This window comes from Bombina bombina, chromosome 4 (genome assembly GCF_027579735.1).
Source record: "Bombina bombina isolate aBomBom1 chromosome 4, aBomBom1.pri, whole genome shotgun sequence".
NCBI lineage: Eukaryota > Metazoa > Chordata > Amphibia > Anura > Bombinatoridae > Bombina > Bombina bombina.
Genome location: NC_069502.1, coordinates 997,934,359 through 997,958,489, shown reverse-complemented (window position 1 = coordinate 997,958,489; position 24,131 = coordinate 997,934,359). Strand labels below are relative to the sequence as shown.

The following is a 24,131-nucleotide window of genomic DNA, read 5'->3' as shown; positions in this document are numbered from 1 at the left end:
TGTGCAACGGCAAAGAGAATGACTGGGGTGGGCGGAGCCTAGGAGGGATCATGTGACCAGCTTTGCTGGGACTCTTTGCCATTTCCTGTTGGGGAAGAGAATATCCCACAAGTAAGGATGACGCCGTGGACCGGACACACCAATGTTGGAGAAATAAATACAATTATATTATGTTAAAAAGTTAATATAAGAAAATACATTTAAGTTACAAAAAAACAAAAACAAATGCTCATTATATGTATTGCTAGTTGTAACCTATGGTACCTTATTTAACAAAAAATAAATAAATAATTAAATAAACTGTGTTGCCTAAAAGGTTTACAATCTTTGAAGTTAAATCTTCCAGTAAGGTGGGACAGAGAACATACTTTACACATGTTTAAAATGTATCCTATTTCAGTAGCCTCTATCCAACCAGATGCTGTATTGCCTAAGCCGTTAAGAGAGAGACAGAGAGAAAGAGAAAGAAAGAGAGAGAGAGAAAGAAAGAGAGAGAAAGAAAGAGAGAGAAAGAAATTGAGAGAAAGCACATGAAAGAGAGAGTGAGAAAGAGAAAGAGAGAGTGAGTGGGTGAGAGAAGCAACCTATACTTGGGAACAAGTTCCCATTATAAGTTTTGCCTTTGGCAATATCGCCTTCTTTTTAAGGACTTGATGATACAAGATTATCCAGCTTGAAGAGAAATTTTAGTGCAGACTTCATAGGGGCTGAACTCACCGAATGCTAAAAAAAAAAAAGTGCGTAACCCTCTAGCATTCTGAGATCTCTCACAAGATTTTAGACAGGCAGATTTTGAGCAGGGATGGTACTACAATTGGTGCAGCAGTGTCCAAGTGCTGGGGCGGACCATAGCAGCCAGTCTACATTAGGTATGTGCAGAATGTGTACAATCCTAATGCAGAGAAGCCTTTTATTTGTGCAGGTTACAGGTCTATCTTATCTATTAATCTATACACAAAATTATACAGGGCAGCATGCATATTATTAATATTGCTTACTATTGAGTTACCTTTGGGGTGGCCAAAAAATAAATTGCACCAGGACCCTCTGTTGAGTAGGTCCACTATTGTGAAGGACATACAAGCCAAGGGCAATATAGCAGTGCATGACATGAGAGTTTTGTTACACTTATACTTTGTGCTTTGTATTTTATATTACGTTACACTTTAGATTGGGTCCTTTCAGTATTATTAGAATAAGGCTTCACATTTTCTATTTTCTATTCTAATACATTTAGATTTAGATCCAGCAGTTATTTTACAAATTCTGATATTAGGATCATACCTTGTATATTTCTGTGTATCTTTTACAACTTACATCGCACATTGTATTTTCTATATTGTAAAATAAAACACAACTTCAGAAAGTTGGAGGGACAGGGGAGTTCCCTGGGTATGTCTAAAGCTCTCTCACAATTCTTGTGAAATGCTGTAAGCATTTTACACAAGCATGTCTCCCTGATTTATCTTGCCAACTGTATGCAGGTGAAGTTTGCTCAAAATTCAAAATACACATTTAACTGACAGAAAAGTAATATATACTCAACTACTGGCAAAACAAGTTAAATTGTTGTGAAAACAATGAAGTTGAATTTGTATTTGGTGCAAACTAATACTTTATATCAGCCCACGTTGTGTTCTCCAGTTAACTTCTCTTTCCGGTGTGAAATTCTGTATTTCAAAGAGCCTGATTACTTTATATCAAAGTGCAACACACTAAGATCTGGGTTTGCTCTAAAAATAGCTGAATGCCACTGGCAGATGCCATCTTCCCCAGTCGTGACTTCACAAAACCGCAGAATGCACGTCCCTAACAGAAACTGTTTAGGCATAATTTGTAAAATAAAAATCCTAGATACACTGCTGTATACAAAATAAAATACAAAACAGAAATTGCACAGTTTAAAAATAATAAAACTTAATCTGAAGTCTAAAGTAATATAAAATACAAAGCACAAAGTGTAAATGAAGCAGAACTCTCATGTCACGCATTGCTATATTGCACTGGGCTTGTCTCTTCATATACAGAAATGCAGGGATCGTCCCTTGGATAAGTATAGGAAAATCTGCCTTTTTAGAATCTCAAGAAGGTTCTTGCAGTGCTGGAGGATCATTTTATATCATCTCGTCTGAGCGGAGAGCTTTATATCATCAGGCCCTAAGTAAGATCAGTTACCGGATAACAGGCTGAAGATATAGGGTACAATTAATTTAAAACATGTCAAAAGGAAGCATGCATATTTTAAATAAGTCCATATAATGCATCACTAAAACAAGTTATCTTAACTTCGATAACGCAGACTTTGGTTTGATGTCTCACTTCCTTAGTATGAGTTGGCTACCATATGATTCTGTGTAAAGCAATACATTGGTGGCTGTTGGTTGCACTACAAATTACAACAGAAAGCAAAGAGCAGAAGCCACAAAGACACAACACTGAAAATAAAGGTACAAGCAGGAAGTAAAACAGACACATAAACAATCAGCAACAGGATGAAAATAGAGGAAAGATTATAGACCTTGACAGGGACTGGAAGATTTAGCTGAAGGCCTATTTGGTTGCTTTACGCAGACATCCTGATCTTCATGTGAGTTGCTCAGAGCATTCAACTGGTTTACAATTTCTGTAAACAGAAGTTAATCAATATAACTATAAGGAAAATGATTACTGGATGAAAAAGGAGGAAGTGACATCATGCTCCTGGTAGAAAGAGAGACGTGTTAGGATGCAAACAGCTGTTATTACACAAGTTAAAACAAACTATAGCTAAAGACAAGAAAAAATAGCTACATTGGCAGCATCATATATGAAAAGATAAGGCCAAAATGAACAAATATATAGCTATATCTGCAATATACTAGAAAGATGCTCCCAACCAATTGGATACAAAGAACTGTTGTGTATAGTGAACAAATGATTATGAATATAAAAGTCATCATTCTAATGTGTTAGAGCATGTAAATTTAGCACTACTAGCGCTATGTACTTAACCCCTAAATAGGTTAAACACATAGGTAATGTCTTGCTTGGAAGGTGCAAGCATTCAGAGGCAGCAGTCGTTTGTAGCCGCCAGTTGTGGTGGTGTAGGGGATAATATCAGTTAGGGATTTTAGTGTTGTGGCAGTTTAGGTGTTAAGAGCGATGGGCGGTGATTGGCAGTTCATATATATTTTTTTATTTTTTTAAAGTAAATTTGTTTTAGTGCCTTTGCTAGCACAAGCTACTACTAAGCATAAGCACTCACCCATACATTCATTATTTTGATGCCACCATTTTTAAACTGATATGCAGCTCATATGTACAAGTAACTCGTTTTCAGGCATTACAATTTCAATACTAAAAATGCAGCTACTGAAGCATTGGAATTGTATCGGTTTATGGGCTTTCCTTTGATTAGTACTAGTAGCGATGAAGATGTGAGTTGCAAAAGGCTGTTTGTTAGTGTAAGGCAAACTGCTCCAAGTATAAAGAAAACCATGTATTAATGGAGATCTTATACAATCTGAGCAATAACATTTAGGCTTAAAGGGACATGACATTCTTGTATAATTCAGATAGAACTTACAATTTTAAAGATTTTTTTTCAATTTACTTCTGTTATCAAATTTGTTTAATTCTCTTGGTATCCTTTGTTGAAGGAACAAAAATGCATTACTGGAAGATAGCTTAACACATCAGGTGAGCCAAGAGGCCTATATGTGCAGCTACCAATCAGCAGCTACCTCCTGGCAGTGCATTGCTGCACCTGAGCCTACCAAGGTATGCTTTTCAACAAAGGATAACAAGAGAATGAAGCAAATTAAATAATAGAAATAAAATGGCACGCTCTATCTGAATAATTAAAGAAAATTTGGGGGTTTTAGGTCACTTTAATATTGATAAAAGTATAAGCTCACAATATCACAGCCACATGCACAAATATCACTGATGCAATAAAAACATTACCAGATGTTGCAATGTGCATGAAAAATCAGGCACTGACAGCATGGATCACGCTATATTAAAACATATCTGTTTATGGTCTACACAAAGAGTCAACAGCATCATGTTTACCCTGCATGTCTAGACTCGATAGCATTAAGGGCTAATGTGTTTATATTCTCAGGATGAAACTCAACCATATCATGCGGCTAAATAAAACTTGTAGTCACCAGTTCTCAAACTCATTAAGGTCATTTATTTTAATTTGCAAATAGGAAATAAACAATGCTTGTTTCTATTTTTGCTGGTCACTTCACTGTGACAATAGATCTGTGTGAACACAAATGACTGAGTTTAAATGGCTACTAAAGTCTGGGGAAACATTTTTACATATTCCAATAAATCATTTTATACTTCAAGATAAATGTAATTATATTCTAATCAGTTAAAAAAAAATGGCCACTCCAAATAGCTCCAAGTACATATTACCCTCTGATTTCCAGAGAAAATACTAGCAACTCCAAAAATTGCAAAAATAACAACCAGCCATTTGCCAATTCTTGCCACCAAAGCACAAAAAGCAATCAAAGGATTTAAACGTTATACTGTGCTGCAGAGATTAAATGTCAGGAAAACTGTTTTTATTTAGACACTATAGTTGTGCTTCTAGAATGTGTTGTGTTTTTTCAGAACGTAAATCTTCAGCTCTTCCATAGCAAGGAAAACCCTTTATGCTTTTAAAAGCGCCAGGGTCGAGTATATAAATATTTCAAAGACACTACAGCAAAATACAGACTTCATTGTGGAAATTAATAGCATTTTAATGGTATTTCATTCAGCAGCTGGAATGTTAATCCGACTTTGGCCAAATTCCAGGATAGGTCAAATAATCCTGTCTACTCATGCCCCACCTGTAAACAAAATAGATATATCTGCTTCTGCTAGCACAGATACAAAGGTGAATACCGTACAAAGCCCGATCCTTGCAGTGAAACCAAAGTACCAAATAGGCTAACTGTATTTATTGATATGTAATGTCTAAATCAAAAGTTAATTTAGGTTTGTAAAATATATTTGGTGGGATTTATGCTGAATATAATCTCTCTGTACCCCTAAATAAACAAAGTTTTTAAATATTTCTAACACATAAATCTACTTATTAATATACAATTCTAAATCACTGCATTATCCTAATATAAAACCTTACAAATAGACAATATTACATTTTAAGTGTAATCTTTCATTTGAAATATTTATTATTTCAGAAGGAAAAAAATATATATATTTTGACATTATCATCAAAATGAGTGGAAGTTTTTATGACACCTTACCTATCTACATATTTATCTATGTATGTGTCTATCTAGTGTGTATTTATCTGTGTAGGTATCTGTGTGTCTGTCTATATATCTATCTACATATTTATCTGTGTCTGTCTATCTACATATGTATCTAATGTGTATCTATCTAGCTACATACTGTATGTATCTGATGTGTATCTATCTAGCTACATACTGTATGTATCTAATGTGTATCTATCTAGCTACATACTGTACGTATCTAATGTGTATCTATCTAGCTACATATGTATCTAATGTGTATCTATCTAGCTACATACTGTACGTATCTAATGTGTATCTATCTAGCTACATATGTATCTAATGTGTATCTATCTAGCTACATACTGTATGCATCTAATGTGTATCTATCTAGCTACATACTGTATGTATCTAATGTGTATCTATCTAGCTACATATGTATCTAATGTGTATCTATCTAGCTACATATGTATCTAATGTGTATCTATCTAGCTACATATGCATCTAATGTGTATCTAATGTGTATCTATCTAGATACATACTGTATGTATCTAATGTGTATCTATCTAGCTACATATGTATTTAATGTGTATCTATCTAGATATGTACCTATCTAATGTGTATCTATCTACATATGTATCTATGAAATTATATTTTGCTTGCTACAGCAACCATTTTACAATTAAAGGTGTTTTTATGTACCACAATGTGTAGAAATTGCATCTTTCCTTATGGATGTTGAAATGTCTGCAGAGAAACCAAATACTTTATTTTGTTCTTTATTACAAATAAATTATTTAGTGAATATAGAGAGGTGTAAAAGATACTTTTGCATTAATATAATTCTGGAGATCTGGGAACATTCTTAGACCACTTTGCCTTCAGTTTTAAAAATTAAGATGTTACCAGAACTTCCAATAGCACCAAAGGCCAAGAATACATTTTTCTTTTTTTTGGGTGTTATTTCTGTTTCTTGGTCAGGGATATCCTACCTCTGGCCCATGCTGCGCTCCAGTCTTTATGTCCCCAAGCTTGATATGGTATAATATTTGTATGTGAGATAAAGATTTTGCAGCCGTTTCACAGGGACTGTAGACCTATGTATAAACGCAGCTGAAAGCCGTATTACATTACAGCAGCGTGGTCTCATCTGAAAAGGCTGAATGCTGCTGCCTATGTTTTCTCACATTCCTTATATGAACAGACCTGTAATTCTAGCAGTGTTTTCCTCTTGATTGATTCTGTTCTCTTCATCTTCATCATTATCTTCTTCAAAATCATCAAGGTTTCCGATATCAGCTTGCTTCATGCTCATCAAGCTTGCAAGGCTTTGCATATCCTCATCTCTATTAAGAAAACAGAAATGATAAATTCCCTTCCAAAAAAGAAGCAGGAAACAGCACATGAAATACAACAACTGATAGCACATAAGCTATTTATAGTTTAGTTTCTTAAAGGGATATGAAACCCAGAAAAATCTCTTTTGTGATTCAGACAGAGCATATAATTTTAAATAGTTTTTTTCAGTTTTCTTCTATCATCAGATTTCCTTTGTTCCCATGATATTCTGTGTTAAAGGGACACTGAACCCACCTTTTTTTCTTTCATGATTAAAATAGAGCATGCAATTTTAAAGTGAATGTCAATTTTGATGCTAAAGTGCCCGTTTTTTTTAAAATTCGATCAAAAAAAGGGGCACTTTAATTCATCAAAATTTACATTTCACTCCTGTTGAGAATTTTTTTTTTCCCTTTTAATCTTCACAGCAGCTCCAGCATCCTCCACCTATCGCAAAGCATCTTCCTGGGTCTACAATGAGGAATCCGGCTTCCTCCAATCAGCGCGTTGAATCAGACACCAATTCCCCTGGGGGGGGGGGGGGGAAAGCCGTGATTGGAGGATGACCTATCCATCATTTCTGACATCAGAAATGGCTTGCAACGACCGGAGGAAGCTGGAGCTGCTGTGAAGATTAAAAGGTAAGTTTTTTTCACAACAGGAGTGAAATGTAAATTTTGATGAATTAAAGTGCCCCTGTTTTTATTCAAATTTTTAAAAACCGGGCACTTTAGCATCAAAATTGACATTCACTTTAAGCAACTTTCTAATTTACTCCTATTATCAAATGTTCTTCATCCTCTTGGTATCTTTATTTGAAAAGCAAGAATGTAAGGTTAGATGCCGGCCCATTTTTGGTGAACAACCTGGGTTGTTCTTGCCGATTAGTGGATAAAATTACCCACCAATAAGCAAGTGCTTTCCATGGTACTGAATTTTTTTTTTTTTACCAAAAATTGTCTGGCCCCTTAGCTTAGATGCCTTCTTTTTCAGATAAAGATAGCAAAAGAACGAAAAAAATTGATAACAGGAGTAAATTAGGAAGTTGCTTAAAATTGCATGATCTATCTGAAATTTTGGGTTCAGTGTCCCTTTAAAGAGATACCTAGGTAGGCATCTGGATCACTACATGGCAGGAGATTGTGCTGCCATCTAGTGCTCTTGCAAATGAATAACATGCTTGCAAAACTGCTGCTGTATAATGACCCAGAAATGGGCCGGCCACTAAGCATTCATACTTGATTTTCAACAAAAGATACCAGGAGAACAAAGAAAAATTGATAATATTTAAGGTCTGTCTTACATGTGTGTGTGTGTGTTGAGCTAATAGATATTAATACCAAGTGCCTTCATGGAGTATCAAGAACAGAGTCAGACAAAGAGGAGAAAAAAAATAGGATAGAGGATTCTCCCTAAACATATGTATAACTAAGTAGCCCAGGCTTATGCTACAACAAAACAGTTGTGTCAGGATGAATCTTCAGATGAGTAAAAGTAATGATAAAACTGCTATCTAAAGTTAATTGATCTTTCGCAGTTTGCTGCATATGTTTTTATCATTTGTTAGGCAAGTTGTAAGATGTACCATTTAGAACTACTTAAGGGTATTGCTTACTATCTGTTGTTCAAAGTAGATAACTTAAATTTGAGGTATGATGTTTGCTACATTTGTTTTTAACATGTGTGTCTTTAATATATTACTTGCTGCATGTGTTTTCATTATCTGTTAGGTATTATGAATGTTGATTTCTAATGTAAATATACAAGCACCTTTATAGTTTGCAGTATTGGCCTCTACTATATGTTGGACATTGTGTGCACAACTTTGGTGTATTAGGAAAAATGGGTGTAAATACAGCTTTAAGATGAGCAAATAAATATCATCATCACACCGACAGCAGTATTGAGTTTGAGAAAGGCTGCGCACACCTGAAACGCGTTACTCTTTTACTGGACCATTTGGGCTTCCGTAGCCCTATTGAACTGACTGCCGCAACATTTCTCTGAGTTGTTTGATCGGATCCCTCCAGGAAGGTATAGGACTGCTCAGGAGTTGCCGCCCGGACTGATAAACACAGGGGATCATCATTGGCTTCCGGTGTAAGTATTAGTAAACACCTTGCCAAACTGAACTTGTTTTGTGTTTGTAAAAGGATCTTTCTTGTCCTTTCTTCTCGCCTCCATTCTGCAGCTTTGCCAACTCTGCAACCTTTGGAAAATAGGAAATCGCTAACCTTGCTAACATCGCTTGTGTTTGCCAAACACGCTTCTCTTTTGCTTCACTAATACGGCTTGCTTCATATGCTTTAACATACAATCTTTCATTGGAGCCATATTGTTTTATCTCAACCAAAAACATTTTCACTGGTTTTGTTTTAATGTTTTTTGCCTTTTAATGTTCTTTGCCTTAAGATTTTTTAGAAATTATCTGCCTGTTATGTCAATTTGAATGTACCATTTATTCATGCTTGTATTTTATTTTTGTTTGGAAACAAGTTTTATTGTATTGTATTAAATATATTTTATATATAATATTTAGTTGTACTCACTAAGGATCATTTAGTTACTAGTATACTACACACATTAAGCTATCCTTGGATAGCGCAGCTAAATAATTTATCACTTGACCACAAATTATTGTAGTCAGTGTGGTTACTCTAGTTCATATCATTTTATTAAGGAGTTGGGGATTCCTTATATTCACTTTTAGCTGCTTTGTGTGAATACTCGCAGCGCAGAGGCTTTTATCAAATACTTCCTGAATCTTCAGATGAAACTAATTTTAGAAAAAAATGATTAATCTGTAAGTATAATTAGGTTTTCTGTCATGTATAAGTCTCATAAGCAACCCATAGGAAGGCATATGTATGTAGGGACACCATGCTTAGGTCGGCAAGACTACTTTTCAGGTCTTGATTGAAAGAATCCAGTGGATGTTTGCAAGAAATATCAGTTGGCTGCCTTGCATAACTGTTCAACCAAAAGTTTACTGTACCTAGTGCATGATGTTAAGTGGAATTATCTTTGACATCAAAAATTGGAGCCTTCTTCATGAGCTCACAGGCCACCAAGTGAATCCAACAGACCAATATAGATATTCAAATAATACTTAAAGGGACAATGAAATAAGCCAAGTAGCTGATAATAGTTTATTCTATTAAAAGCTCTTGCAGAAACACCCTTTACAATGGGCTGGGCTTTCTCTTTACCATACCCACTGGGAGGTTGCTTACGGATGATGCATCTTGTTTTCAAAGATTTGCTATAGTCAATACTGTTTTTTTCAGAATAGATGGTGTTTTTCAGCAGACAAAATAAGGTATTTCAAATGACAAAATAAAAGGTAAAGGAGCAACTTGTCAATAAAGCAGTGCCTATTTGTCTCTCTGTGCATTAGGAAAGGACTAAGGAGTAATAGCTTCTTAAGGAAGATAAGGATGGATTATTTTCAGGCTGGAACAACAAGGACAGTTTGTGCTCATTTTGTTGGATCGTCTGATCACACGAAAAAGGAAGAAAGATTTAAGCCAGATTGAACAGCCAATCCACTGCAAATGCTAGAGTGTTTTTAGAGTGTCTTTTCACAAGGCACTTGGTTGCCTCACAAGTTTACATTGTTGCCAACAGATTAATTTATGATATTATAAATATCTGACGGTGGCCTTTCGTACAGTTAGACTATTTTTGTTGCCAAATTAATTCTTGTGCAACAGCAAGATGCTAAAATCTGGATTTGCATCTCTAATCTCTGGAACATTTCCAGAAACCTGTTTAGTCTCCTGCTGAAGCCTGGATGTTCATTTCTCAGAACCCCCTCCCCCCATGATGCTAGACTGCATCCATATTTGAAGCTGAATCAAAGAAAACCAGGCCGGCTGAAGATTTAATTCTAGAATGTTAGTAAAAACTATTTGATGAGAACAAACTTTGAGCTCAGGGATGTATCCATATCACAATATAACCCAACATATGCAAGTGGGCAAAAAAATGAATCCAACTATATTGTTGCCCAGAAATCAGAAGTAACAAGGAAGAGGCCAGGCAAAAATCGTAATCCAGAAGTCAGAATAATATTAAACTACAAGGAGGGGTGATAAATCAGGATAAAAAAAAAAAAAAGTGATTCAGGGATTCATATAGCTCCTCATTAAATGCAACCTCAGAGTACAAGAGGAACCAGGGTGATGAGGAAGAGCTTAATGGAACAGGTGTATTAATCATGGAGCATGTACATTAGAGACAGGTCCACAGAAACACTTTTCAGGACCATAACCCTTCCATTTAAACAAACATTGTAGACATCATCATGTCCAGTTGTTTCTAGACCAAATGCGGATCAAACCATTCTCATTTGGAATAAAAGAGAGGTTGAAATAAAAGAGGTACAAGTGAAAATATAAAAGATTATATAGGACTGTTCAAAAACCTCTCATTTCCAAATACAGTTAATGTAACAGTTTCCTCTAATAGAACAGCATCCTGCCCTGAGTAGAACCAGGCTTAAAGAGATAGTAAGCAACTTTTAATAACAAGACATTTCTGTTCCCTTTTGATAAAATAATACACCAGCCAAGTCTAAACATTTAAAATAAAAAAAAACTTAAATTTTGCTTACCTGATAATTCTTTTCTTCAGATGGAAAGAGTGCACAGCTGCATTCATTACTTGTGGAAAATAAGAACCTGGCCACTAGGAGGAGGCAAAGACACCCCAGCCAAAGGCTAAAATACTCCTCCCACTTCCCTCATCCCCCAGTCATTCTGCCGAGTAACAAGGAACAGTAGAAGAAATACCAGGGTGAAAAGGTGCCAGAAAAATAAAAAATAAGAGATGCCCCACAGGAAAAAATACGGGTGGGGAGCTGTGGACTCTTTCCATTTGAAGAAAAGAAAATTATCAGGTAAGCATAATTTAAGTTTTTCTTCATAAATGGAAAGAGTCCACAGCTGCATTCATTACTTGTGGGAAAATACCCAAGCTATAGAGGACACTGAATGCAAAAACGGGAGGGTACATTAGCCAGCCCATTCTGAGGGCACCAGGCCTGAAAACCACAAGCCAATCAAACCCTGTTTCATCGGAGCCGGGCAAAAAAACTAAAAGGAAAAGACCCCAAGGACACAGACCCGCAGGTAGTCCGAAAGTCTAGAGACCGCAAGCAGACTTACTGAGCCAACATTCCTCCAGGAGAACCATCGCCCTGCAGTCGGTCCCCACACAACCCTTACTAGTACAGTACCAAAATCCCGAAAGGTGAGAGAACAAGGGTAAGCCAAAGGGATACCCAAAAGGTACAGCAAAATCCATAAAGGAAAGACCCCCTTCACATGAAAAACAATCCACAGAGACTCGAATGGATCCTGAGAACAAGGGGAGACGACGCCCAACCCACAAAGAGCAACCGGGCATCATCAAGGAGAAGAAACATCTCCCAAACATTGTGCAACAGCACCGAAAAGACAGCTGAAGACAAAGTCCTCAAAACGTCAGAACTCAGAGACTGAGCAAACAGAAAATTGCAAGCAGCAAACTCAGAAAATAAACATCTGAGTTTAGTAACACGCTGCCATCCGTAGGAAGACACGGAGAAAACACTATCCATAAGGAAGAAGCATCCCAAGACCAAAATTGACCAACCTTCAAGACAGAGGACACTCTCCAGGCAATCCAGGCCGCCAAGCCTACTCACAGATCTCAAAGGGGGAGAGGCACAGAACCTCTAAAAAAGAAGGTCCACAGATGCCCCCAAGACCTGAAGATGAACAACAGATCTCAGATCCTACACCTAGCCGGACCAGCCCAGCAATGGTAGATCGAAAAGTAAGGGAACCGAAAACTATCCCAAAGACCAGCCCCCAAAAGGGTGGAAGAATGGACACAACCACTTCAACCTAGAGACAAATGAGCAGGCTTTAGACCCAAGGAGATCTAGCAAGGCCACCCAAATAAGTCTCAATGCGGAGCCAACAGCTCCCCAAATGGAAAGGAACAACTCAAAGAGCAAACCAATCCCCGAACCAGAAAAAACATAATTTATGCTTACCTGATAAATTCCTTTCTTCTGTTGTGTGATCAGTCCACGGGTCATCATTACTTCTGGGATATTATCTGCTCCCCTACAGGAAGTGCAAGAGGATTCACCCAGCAGAGTTGCTATATAGCTCCTCCCCTCTACGTCACCTCCAGTCATTCGACCAAAGACCAACGAGAAAGGAGAAGCCAAGGGTGTAGTGGTGACTGAATTATAATTTAAAAAATATTTACCTGCCTTAAAAAACAGGGCGGGCCGTGGACTGATCACACAACAGAAGAAAGGAATTTATCAGGTAAGCATAAATTATGTTTTCTTCTGTTATGTGTGATCAGTCCACGGGTCATCATTACTTCTGGGATACCAATACCAAAGCAAAAGTACACGGATGACGGGAGGGATAGGCAGGCTCATTATACAGAAGGAACCACTGCCTGAAGAACCTTTCTCCCAAAAATAGCCTCCGAAGAAGCAAAAGTGTCAAATTTGTAAAATTTGGAAAAAGTATGAAGCGAAGACCAAGTTGCAGCCTTGCAAATCTGTTCAACAGAGGCCTCATTCTTAAAGGCCCAAGTGGAAGCCACAGCTCTAGTGGAATGAGCTGTAATTCTTTCAGGAGGCTGCTGTCCAGCAGTCTCATAGGCTAAACGTATTATGCTACGAAGCCAAAAAGAGAGAGAGGTAGCAGAAGCTTTTTGACCTCTCCTCTGCCCAGAATAAACGACAAACAGGGAAGAAGTTTGGCGAAAATCTTTAGTTGCCTGCAAGTAGAACTTGAGGGCACGAACTACATCCAGATTGTGTAGAAGACGTTCCTTCTTAGAAGAAGGATTTGGACACAAGGATGGAACAACAATCTCTTGATTGATATTCCTGTTAGAGACAACCTTAGGTAAGAAACCAGGTTTAGTACGCAGAACTACCTTGTCTGAGTGAAAGATCAGATAAGGAGAATCACAATGTAGGGCTGATAACTCAGAGACTCTTCGAGCCGAGGAAATAGCCATTAAAAATAGAACTTTCCAAGATAACAATTTTATATCAATGGAATGAAGGGGTTCAAACGGAACACCCTGTAAAACGTTAAGAACTAAGTTTAAACTCCATGGCGGAGCAACAGCTTTAAACACAGGCTTGATCCTAGCTAAAGCCTGACAAAAGGCCTGGATGTCTGAATTTTCTGACAGACGCCTGTGTAACAAGATGGACAGAGCTGAGATCTGTCCCTTTAATGAGCTAGCCGATAAACCCTTTTCTAAACCTTCTTGTAGAAAAGACAATATCCTAGGAATCCTAACCTTACTCCAGGAGTAATCTTTGGATTCACACCAGTATAGGTATTTACGCCATATTTTATGGTAAATCTTTCTGGTAACAGGCTTCCTAGCCTGTATCAGGGTATCAATAACCGACTCAGAAAAACCACGTTTTGATAAAATCAAGCGTTCAATTTCCAAGCAGTCAGCTTCAGAGAAGCTAGACTTTGATGTTTGAATGGACCCTGAATCAGAAGGTCCTGTCTTAGAGGTAGAGACCAAGGCGGACAGGATGACATGTCCACTAGATCTGCATACCAAGTCCTGCGCGGCCATGCAGGCGCTATTAGAATCACTGATGCTGTCTCCTGTTTGATCTTGGCAATCAATCGAGGAAGCAGCGGGAAGGGTGGAAACACATAAGCCATCCTGAAGTTCCAAGGTGCTGTCAAAGCATCTATCAGAACCGCTCCCGGATCCCTGGATCTGGATCCGTAGCGAGGAAGTTTGGCGTTCTGGCGAGACGCCATGAGATCTATCTCTGGTTTGCCCCAACGTCGAAGTATTTGGGCAAAGACCTCCGGATGAAGTTCCCACTCCCCCGGATGAAGAGTCTGACGACTCAAGAAATCCGCCTCCCAGTTCTCCACTCCCGGGATGTGGATTGCTGACAGGTGGCAAGAGTGAGACTCTGCCCAGCGAATTATCTTTGATACTTCTATCATTGCTAGGGAGCTTCTTGTCCCTCCCTGATGGTTGATGTAAGCCACAGTCGTGATGTTGTCCGACTGAAACCTGATGAACCCCCGAGTCTTTAACTGGGGCCAAGCTAGAAGGGCATTGAGAACTGCTCTCAATTCCAGAATGTTTATTGGCAGGAGACTTTCCTCCTGACTCCATAGTCCCTGAGCCTTCAGAGAATTCCAGACAGCGCCCCAACCTAGAAGGCTGGCGTCTGTTGTTACAATTGTCCAGTCCGGCCTGCTGAACGGCATCCCCCTGGACAGATGTGGCCGAGAAAGCCACCATAGAAGAGAGTTTCTGGTCTCTTGATCCAGATTCAGAGTGGGGGACAAATCTGAGTAATCCCCATTCCACTGACTCAGCATGCACAATTGCAGCGGTCTGAGATGTAGGCGTGCAAAGGGAACTATGTCCATTGCTGCTACCATTAAGCCGATCACCTCCATGCATTGAGCTACTGACGGGAGTTGAATGGAATGAAGGACACGGCATGCATTTAGAAGCTTTGTTAATCTGTCTTCTGTCAGATAAATCTTCATTTCTACAGAATCTATAAGAGTCCCCAAGAATGGAACTCTTGTGAGAGGCAAGAGAGAACTCTTCTTTTCGTTCACTTTCCATCCATGCGACCTTAGAAATGCCAGAACTAACTCTGTATGAGACTTGGCAGTTTGAAAGCTTGAAGCTTGTATCAGAATGTCGTCTAGGTACGGAGCTACCGAAATTCCTCGCGGTCTCAGAACCGCTAGAAGGGCACCCAGAACCTTTGTGAAGATTCTTGGAGCCGTAGCCAATCCGAATGGAAGGGCTACAAACTGGTAATGCCTGTCTAAGAAGGCAAACCTTAGATACCGGTAATGATCTTTGTGAATCGGTATGTGAAGGTAAGCATCCTTTAAATCCACTGTGGTCATGTACTGACCCTTTTGGATCATGGGTAAGATTGTCCGAATAGTTTCCATTTTGAACGATGGAACTCTTAGGAATTTGTTTAGGATCTTTAAATCCAAGATTGGCCTGAAAGTTCCCTCTTTTTTGGGAACCACAAACAGGTTTGAGTAAAACCCTTGTCCTTGTTCCGACCGCGGAACCGGATGGATCACTCCCATTAATAATAGATCTTGTACACAGCGTAGAAACGAGTCTTTCTTTATTTGGTTTGTTGACAACCTTGACAGATGAAATCTCCCTCTTGGGGGAGATAATTTGAAGTCTAGAAGGTATCCCTGAGATATGATCTCTAGCGCCCAGGGATCCTGGACATCTCTTGCCCAAGCCTGGGCGAAGAGAGAGAGTCTGCCCCCCACTAGATCCGGTCCCGGATCGGGGGCCCTCGGTTCATGCTGTCTTAGGGGCAGCAGCAGGTTTTCTGGCCTGCTTGCCCTTATTCCAGGACTGGTTAGGTTTCCAGCCTTGTCTGTAACGAGCAACAGCTCCTTCCTGTTTTGGTGCAGTGGAAGTTGATGCTGCACCTGCTTTGAAATTCCGAAAGGGACGAAAATTAGACTGTCTAGCCTTAGCTTTGGCTTTGTCTTGAGGCAGAGCGTGGCCCTTACCTCCTGTAATGTCAGCGATAATCTCTTTCAAACCGGGCCCAAATAAAGTTTGCCCCTTGAAAGGTATATTAAGTAATTTGGACTTAGAAGTTACATCAGCCGACCAGGATTTTAGCCACAGCGCCCTACGTGCCTGAATGGCGAATCCTGAATTCTTAGCCGTAAGTTTGGTTAAATGTACTACGGCCTCCGAAATGAATGAATTAGCTAGTTTAAGGACTCTAAGCCTGTCCGTAATGTCGTCCAGCGTAGCGGAACTAAGGTTCTCTTCCAGAGACTCAATCCAAAATGCTGCCGCAGCCGTAATCGGCGCGATGCATGCAAGGGGTTGCAATATAAAACCTTGTTGAACAAACATTTTCTTAAGGTAACCCTCTAATTTTTTATCCATAGGATCTGAAAAAGCACAGCTATCCTCCACCGGGATAGTGGTGCGCTTAGCTAAAGTAGAAACTGCTCCCTCCACCTTAGGGACCGTTTGCCATAAGTCCCGTGTGGTGGCGTCTATTGGAAACATCTTCCTAAATATTGGAGGGGGTGAGAACGGCACACCGGGTCTATCCCACTCCTTAGTAACAATTTCAGTTAATCTCTTAGGTATAGGAAAAACGTCAGTACTCGCCGGTACCCGCAAAGTATTTATCCAACCTACACATTTTCTCTGGTATTGCAACAGTGTTACAATCGTTAAGAGCCGCTAAGACCTCCCCTAGTAATACACAGAGGTTTTCCAATTTAAATTTAAAATTTGAAATATCTGAATCCAATCTGCTTGGATCAGAACCGTCACCTACAGAATGAAGCTCTCCGTCCTCATGCTCTGCAAGCTGTGACGCAGTATCAGACATGGCCCTAGAATTATCAGCGCACTCTGTTCTCACCCCAGAGTGATCACGCTTGCCTCTTAGTTCTGGTAATTTAGCCAAAACTTCAGTCATAACAGTAGCCATATCTTGTAATGTTATCTGTAATGGCTGCCCAGATGTACTAGGCGCCATAATATCACGCACCTCCCGGGCGGGAGACGCAGGTACTGACACGTGAGGCGAGTTAGACGGCATAACTCTCCCCTCGCTGTTTGGTGAAATTTGTTCAATTTGTACAGATTGGCTTTTATTTAAAGTAGCATCAATACAGTTAGTACATAAATTTCTATTGGGCTCCACCTTGGCATTGGAACAAATGACACAGGTATCTTCCTCTGAATCAGACATGCTTAACACACTAGCAATAAACATGCAACTTGGTTACAATCTTAGTTAACAAAAACGTACTGTGCCTCAAAGAAGCACTAAACGATTAAATGACAGTTGAAATAATGAACTGAAAAACAGTTATAGCATCACTCTTTAAAAACAACACAACTTGTTAGCAAAGGTTTGTTCCCATTAGTAAAGTAACACTAATTAAATTTTAAACATAAAAATCATAGAGCAACGTTTTAAAACACAGTCACTACATAAGTCTCACAGCTCTGCTGAGAGAAACTACCTCCCTTCAAAGAAGTTTGAAGACCCCTGAGTTCTGTTAGAGATGAACCGGATCATGCAGAAAATACAAGAGTAACTGACTGGAAATTTTTGATGCGTAGCAAAGAGCGCCAAAAACGGCCCCTCCCCCTCACACACAGCAGTGAGAGAGAAACGAAACTGTCATAATCAAAACAAGTAAACTGCCAAGTGGAAAAATAATGCCCAAATATTTATTCACTCAGTACCTCAGAAATGCAAACGATTCTACATTCCAGCAAAAACGTTTAACATGAATTAAATACCTATTAAAAGGTTTAATGTATTTTTACAGAGTAATTCCGGTGAAATACCATCCCCAGAATACTGAAGTGTAGAGTATACATACATGTCATTATAACGGTATGGCAGGATTTTCTCATCAATTCCATTCAGAAAATAAAAACTGCTACATACCTCAATGCAGATTCAACTGCCCGCTGTCCCCTGATCTGAAGCTTTTACCTCCCTCAGATGGCCGAGAAACAGCAATATGATCTTAACTACTCCGGTTAAAATCATAAGAAAAACTCTGGTAGATTCTTCTTCAAACTCTGCCAGAGAAGTAATAACACGCTCCGGTGCTATTGTAAAATAACAAACTTTTGATTGAAGTTATAAAAACTAAGTATAATCACCATAGTCCTCTCACACCTCCTATCTAGTCTTTGGGTGCAAGAGAATGACTGGAGGTGACGTAGAGGGGAGGAGCTATATAGCAACTCTGCTGGGTGAATCCTCTTGCACTTCCTGTAGGGGAGCAGATAATATCCCAGAAGTAATGATGACCCGTGGACTGATCACACATAACAGAAGAAACATCTGTTTCAACCTCCCGAGCACAGGAGAGGCCCCTAAAAAGGAACCACACCCCCGTAAGGAGGACAACGAGCCCCCTAAAGAGGAGAGCGTTGATAAACACCTGCCCATAAGACAGGAAGTCACAGGAAGAAACGAGAGGACACAAGGCTACGTCACTGACGAACACGGAAGAACCCCTTAAAACACCGTCGTGCTAGCACACATAACAGGCGCAAAAGTGACAGTTGAGCAACCGCAACCTTCCGTTTGTTAGGCAGGAAAGCTCCATCAGTTCACGTTAGTTGGCTGTCCCAAGGGAACCGTATCGTCTGGCACAAGAAAAGCCCAATGAGACTCGGCTCTCAATAAGTCTGGCCAAGTTATAAAACAACAGCCAGAACAAGGGCAAAGCCCAGGTACCGCGGAAACTGGAACCCCCAGGCCAGTCCTAGTTCTGGTAACATCCCACAGCGGGATCCAAAGAGAAAATGCAGAGTAAAACCCTCGACAACCGGAAGATCAGGACAAGAAACCTGGGCCCCACAAATGTTTAGATTGAACAATCTTCCAGGCACATAAATCCCTCGTCTGATATCAAAATACAGACCACCCAGGGAAAAATAAAGAATAACCCGGATAACAAGAGCAAGAAGCCCTTGCAAGTCCCAACCCAAAAGGAAGTGACCACCTTGCAGGAGTCCAACACTCCAAAGAGCCAGGGCCATAAAAGTACACTAGAGCTAACAGACGTCCAAGAATCATTACCATGATTGTGCTTGAAAGAGCGGCTAATCCCCCTAAGGGACACAAGGCGCTGCTCAATTTATAAACCTCGAACAGAGAAAAGGCTGAGTAGACCTCACCAGGGATATAGTAACCCTCGGTTTGCTACAGTACAGAGTAGCCACAGAGCATTAGTATGCTGAGCAAGCTGTCCATCTAGCCACGAGCTCCAGAACAAGGGGAATAGTGAGGACAAGTCACCCGAACAGAGCAACATCAAGCCTCCACATCACCTCAGATTCGAAGTCAGAGGACAATAAAACATGGGATTTGAATACCACCTGGATAGCAATACCTGAACCATATGAGTGGAAAACCACTAGGACCTCTTCGCGAGATAGAAGATCTGAACCCAAGCAGGACCAGCCTGCAACCCGGGTTATACCTGCCAAGCTGGCTAAATCCGCCCTCAGAGAGGGAGGAAGAAAAAAAACAGACAAACATGGGACTAACGTGTCCCTAACAACTTCCGTAGAAGCAAACAGAGAGTATCGATTCCAGAGAAAGTTCCCGTAGGAAACATAGTATGAAAAAGAAAATAAAATTCATCCTAACTGGATAAAACAAAATAACAGGCAACCCGAGGGTTAACGACCAAGAAGAACAGAAAGATTCGCAGGACCAGCCTAACGGAAACCCTGTTCTTCCAACAAAACTAGGAAGGATCTCAATAACAAGACTTAAAGGAGATTACTTCATCCCCCCCATGTCTAACGAGGTGAGCCATTCGAAGGAGGAGACTGATAAATCCCATAACCGAGAAGGATAGGGTCCCCAAACAGCTCAAAAACGTGTCTGAGTAGAACACGAAGGTCAGTCAGCCTGTAGCGAAAGGCACAACACTCAGGAACAGTTACACCCACAGGGAACTGCACATACCCTCCTGTGGCCGAGAGACCAGGGGCAATCAGGCAAGAACACAATTGCAAACAAACATCTGGACTTTGTAGACGCGAAAACGCCAAAAGCATGTTAAAGCGAAAACGTGCCACAACCTCCGGGGGGGAACAATCCACCCTTCGAGGAGGAAAAAACATAACTTGGGTTACCCGCATGTGTAGTAGTAGGGAGCGGTAGGGAACTAGCCTCCCGGAGGCAGGGCCCTCCGAGGCGGATGGCTCAGCAGTCCCTTGAATCCCGAGCCAGAGGAACAAGGTGCTCTAGAACGGCCTAAAGAACATAACTGACTGACCTGAGTCAATGGGGCCAATTTGCATTCGTCACAGGATGAAGAATCTGAATCAGAAAGTTGAACAATCTCAACTCAGTATACTCCATAACTGGATAAAAAAATTGACTAAAAATAAAACAATTTAAACGGCACCTGACACCCACATTGGCTGGCGCACTCACCAACTCCTATGAACCAGACACCAGCAAACTAGAATTCTCCATTGCCACACAGTCTGGAATGCGGAAATGGACAACCAGAACGTAAACCCGCCCGGTCACAAGGTGAACCGTAAAGTCCAAAAAAGCACCGTAAGGTTGCGTCACTTCGAAAGGCTGTTATGTTCCAAAAAGCCACGAGCTCAGTTAACATTACACATAAGCAGATTGAATCACATAAATATGATTAAAAACCCCCCTGTTCAATAATCCCCCTCAGGAGATATTAACCCTTGATTTCAAGATACTAAAGGAGTCCCACTGAGTACAATCATAAAAAAGTAAAATGAAACTATCTTACTGGAATCTATGCAGTGGAACAGGAACGCGGCCCTTCAAGTATGACGGATAGTAGCCTCGTCTCCGCCATGGAGTTGAGAGAAAAAAGCAGGCACCGAAGCGAAGTTCGACAACGCCGATTGCTTGTGGAGCTATTAAAATGAGTCGGGATGGTTTCGCAGAAAGACTTTTCCTGACAGGATTACTTAAAACTCCAGTCCCATGTCGAAGAGTACTATGTACTACCCTCCATAAGAGACAAAAAACAACTTCTGCCACTTCTCTGCCAACCTCCTGGGACGAAAGGCAAAGAATGACTGGGGGATGAGGGAAGTGGGAGGAGTATTTAAGCCTTTGGCTGGGGTGTCTTTGCCTCCTCCTGGTGGCCAGGTTCTTATTTCCCACAAGTAATGAATGCAGCTGTGGACTCTTTCCATTTATGAAGAAAATAACACCTTGTTTACTGCAATGGTTTTTCAATAGGAAAACTCTACCCACTACTTGACTTATCTGGAACAGCATATTTTAAATCTCCAGGTGTTTACTGTCCCTTGAAGTTCATACATTTTCTACCACCTGTGTTGTTGATAATGTATTTCCATTTAGGCACAGAAAGGACTTACCCTTTAAAGAGAATACCATAACCATATGCATATTGAAAAAACAATTAAAGAGCTAAATAGCTCTTTGATCCTCAAAAACGGATTACCGCAGTCTTAGACAAAATATTGTCTACATAGAGCAATCAGAAATAATAAAGTCGTCTTGAATGAGGGCATGCCTATTAAAAAAAATATGCTTAAAGGGCAGGTTCAGGAAATAAAAGTAATTTAAGCCACATTTGAACATGTGCATATACAGGATAAATGGCTGCCCTACAAATAAAGCAATCAGCTTAAAAACGGCCTATCCATAGCATATTTAAAGGATATACCTTCAAGGTAATAGTGACACATTTTGATACTTTAGATACAAGAACAAGTCTATCCCGATTTTTTATCAGAAACTATAGAAGAGTATAAATAATGTCACCTTCTGACAAATATATGAATGGGAATATCATCTGGCATGTTGAAGACCTGTTCCTGCCTGTATCCCTCTGTTATAGTTCATATAGTTATTTGGGTTACACTTTTGGTATTTTATATATTTAATTTCATTTTATACTTATGGCATCGCATTTGTTTTTGTCACTTTTTTGTGATCTGTTTTCACTCCAAACATATAATCTAAGTTTATAGGGAGATAGAGCATGTGATTTTAAACAACTTTCTATTGTACTTCTATTATATAATTTGTTTTGTTCTCTTGGGATCCTTTGGTGAAAAGGATACTTCGGTAGACTCAGGAGCTGCTGACTGGTAACTGTTTTTGGCTCACCTGATGCGTTGAGCTAGCTCCCAGCAGTGCATTACTGCATCTTCAATAAAAGATACCAAGAGAATTAAGCAAATTAGATACTAGAAGTATATTGATTAAAATTGTATTCTATATCTGAATCATAGCAGATATACAGTGCATTCTAAAGTATCCCAAATAGAAATAAACAGAACTGATGCTGGCATTAAACTATATACCTAGCAGTGGCAATTCATAGATTACCGCATGAAATCTATTATTTTTTTTTTATTTTTTTTTAAAAGTAGCATATTTAAGAATGCGGTTTTGTAAAATTATAACAAAGCAAAGAAAGGAAAAGGGTATATGTTACATTTGAGAAACCTTGTTTGCACAGCAGGGTGATAACATTCTGTAATTTATAAAAGTATTGCTTACACACGCAGAGAAGCAAATGTATTCCCATATACATATTATAAAGAAAGGCCTACTTCAGAAATTCTCTAAATGATACCTTTTGTGCGTTACAATGCCATTCCTGAGCCTTAATAATATATTTGTGTAATTGGTATTCTATACAATCCTTACTTGTCCCTGAATATTACCGGTACGGATTAACACTGGACATTGAAGTAGATTTTCATATATTCTAAAGAATGCATAAAAGTTAGTACCTGCTGAGATGATTACAGGATAGAATACAATTAAATGCAGTTAGGCAAACGAAATTGTACTTTATCAAATACAGTGGACTGAAGTCATAAACAAAATAATGAGTTTGCAGGAATATTTATGTACAAATCAAAAGCACAAAATGATGAGATAAAGTGCGGACTTACAGCATTAGAATTTATTTCATTAAAACATGTATAAAAAAAATGGTTAAATATATTTTGTGTTTTAAAAAAACAATTACAGGAATGACAGCAATATAAATATTTCTTTAAAAGAAAATCTTATAATAACTAAAGGAAGATCAAACTTACGTGGCTTTTCCTTCTCTAAGGAAGATACACGATAAAGAGAATTGTAAAGTAGCCAATACAACTTTCTTAGACAGGGGCTTGAATTTTAACTTGACATCAGTCTGCGTCGGCATAGGGCTTGCGTATTGCTTCATGTTGATATTGCTGGTTGCAAGAGCTTTTCGACGTCCGGACGGGGATTCCTAAAATAAAAAAATAAAAAAACATTTTAAAACAAGGGGACATCTTCTTTAAATAATGATAGAAAACATAATATTTTTTGTAATCTCAAAAAAAAAAAAAAAAAAAAAAAAAAAAAAAAAAAGTTAATCAACCAAATATCTATCAATTATGTATAAAACCGTGAGAACAGCGGGACAATAATTAGTTGTAGAATCTCTCATTATGTCCTATTTTAAAGGGATATTTTCTGCCATGTAGTGCTCCAGATGTTAAGTATCTCTTAAACACAGAATATAATGGAAACAAAGCACATTTGTTTAATAGAAGTAAATTGGAAACATTTTAAAATGGTATACTCTGTCTGAAGCACAAAATATTTTTATGGATTTTATATCCCTTTAAGGGACACTAAACACCTAATTACAAGACATTACAAGACATTTATGATGCTATAGAAAAACAGATCAGATAAAACAAATGAAGTGTTTGCTGCAATTGTTTTTTTCAATCACAGATAACTCCACCCATTACTTGCCTGGAGGAGCCAATCAGGGCTTGTTACTAGAGCAGACAAGTCTAGCCACTATCAATGTTAGTAAAAAGTGCATTATTTTGCAGTTATGTTAGCCATCCTGCTATGACCAATTAGAGACAGATATGTGGCAATGTTAACCTAGTGAAGTCTGCAGTGTGTATTTCCAGTTCTGAGACTTAAAAAAG

At 39.1% G+C, this 24,131-nt stretch overlaps 1 protein-coding gene across 5 annotated transcripts in view; it reads right to left on the bottom strand.

Moving 5' to 3' along the window:
* EHBP1 (EH domain binding protein 1) overlaps positions 1–24,131 on the bottom strand; it is a 1,033,533-nt gene that overhangs the window by 618,951 nt on the left and 390,451 nt on the right. For 4 of the 5 annotated variants that reach the window (XM_053712059.1, XM_053712060.1, XM_053712061.1 and 1 more), the window contains exons 6-8: positions 23,250–23,431; positions 6,447–6,586; positions 2,519–2,623 (exon numbers count right to left, since the gene is read on the bottom strand). In XM_053712059.1, coding sequence (XP_053568034.1) covers positions 2,519–2,623; positions 6,447–6,586; positions 23,250–23,431 — 427 coding nt within the window. The remainder of the gene's footprint in view (positions 1–2,518; positions 2,624–6,446; positions 6,587–23,249; positions 23,432–24,131) is intronic. The other variant, XM_053712063.1, reaches the window with a different exon arrangement.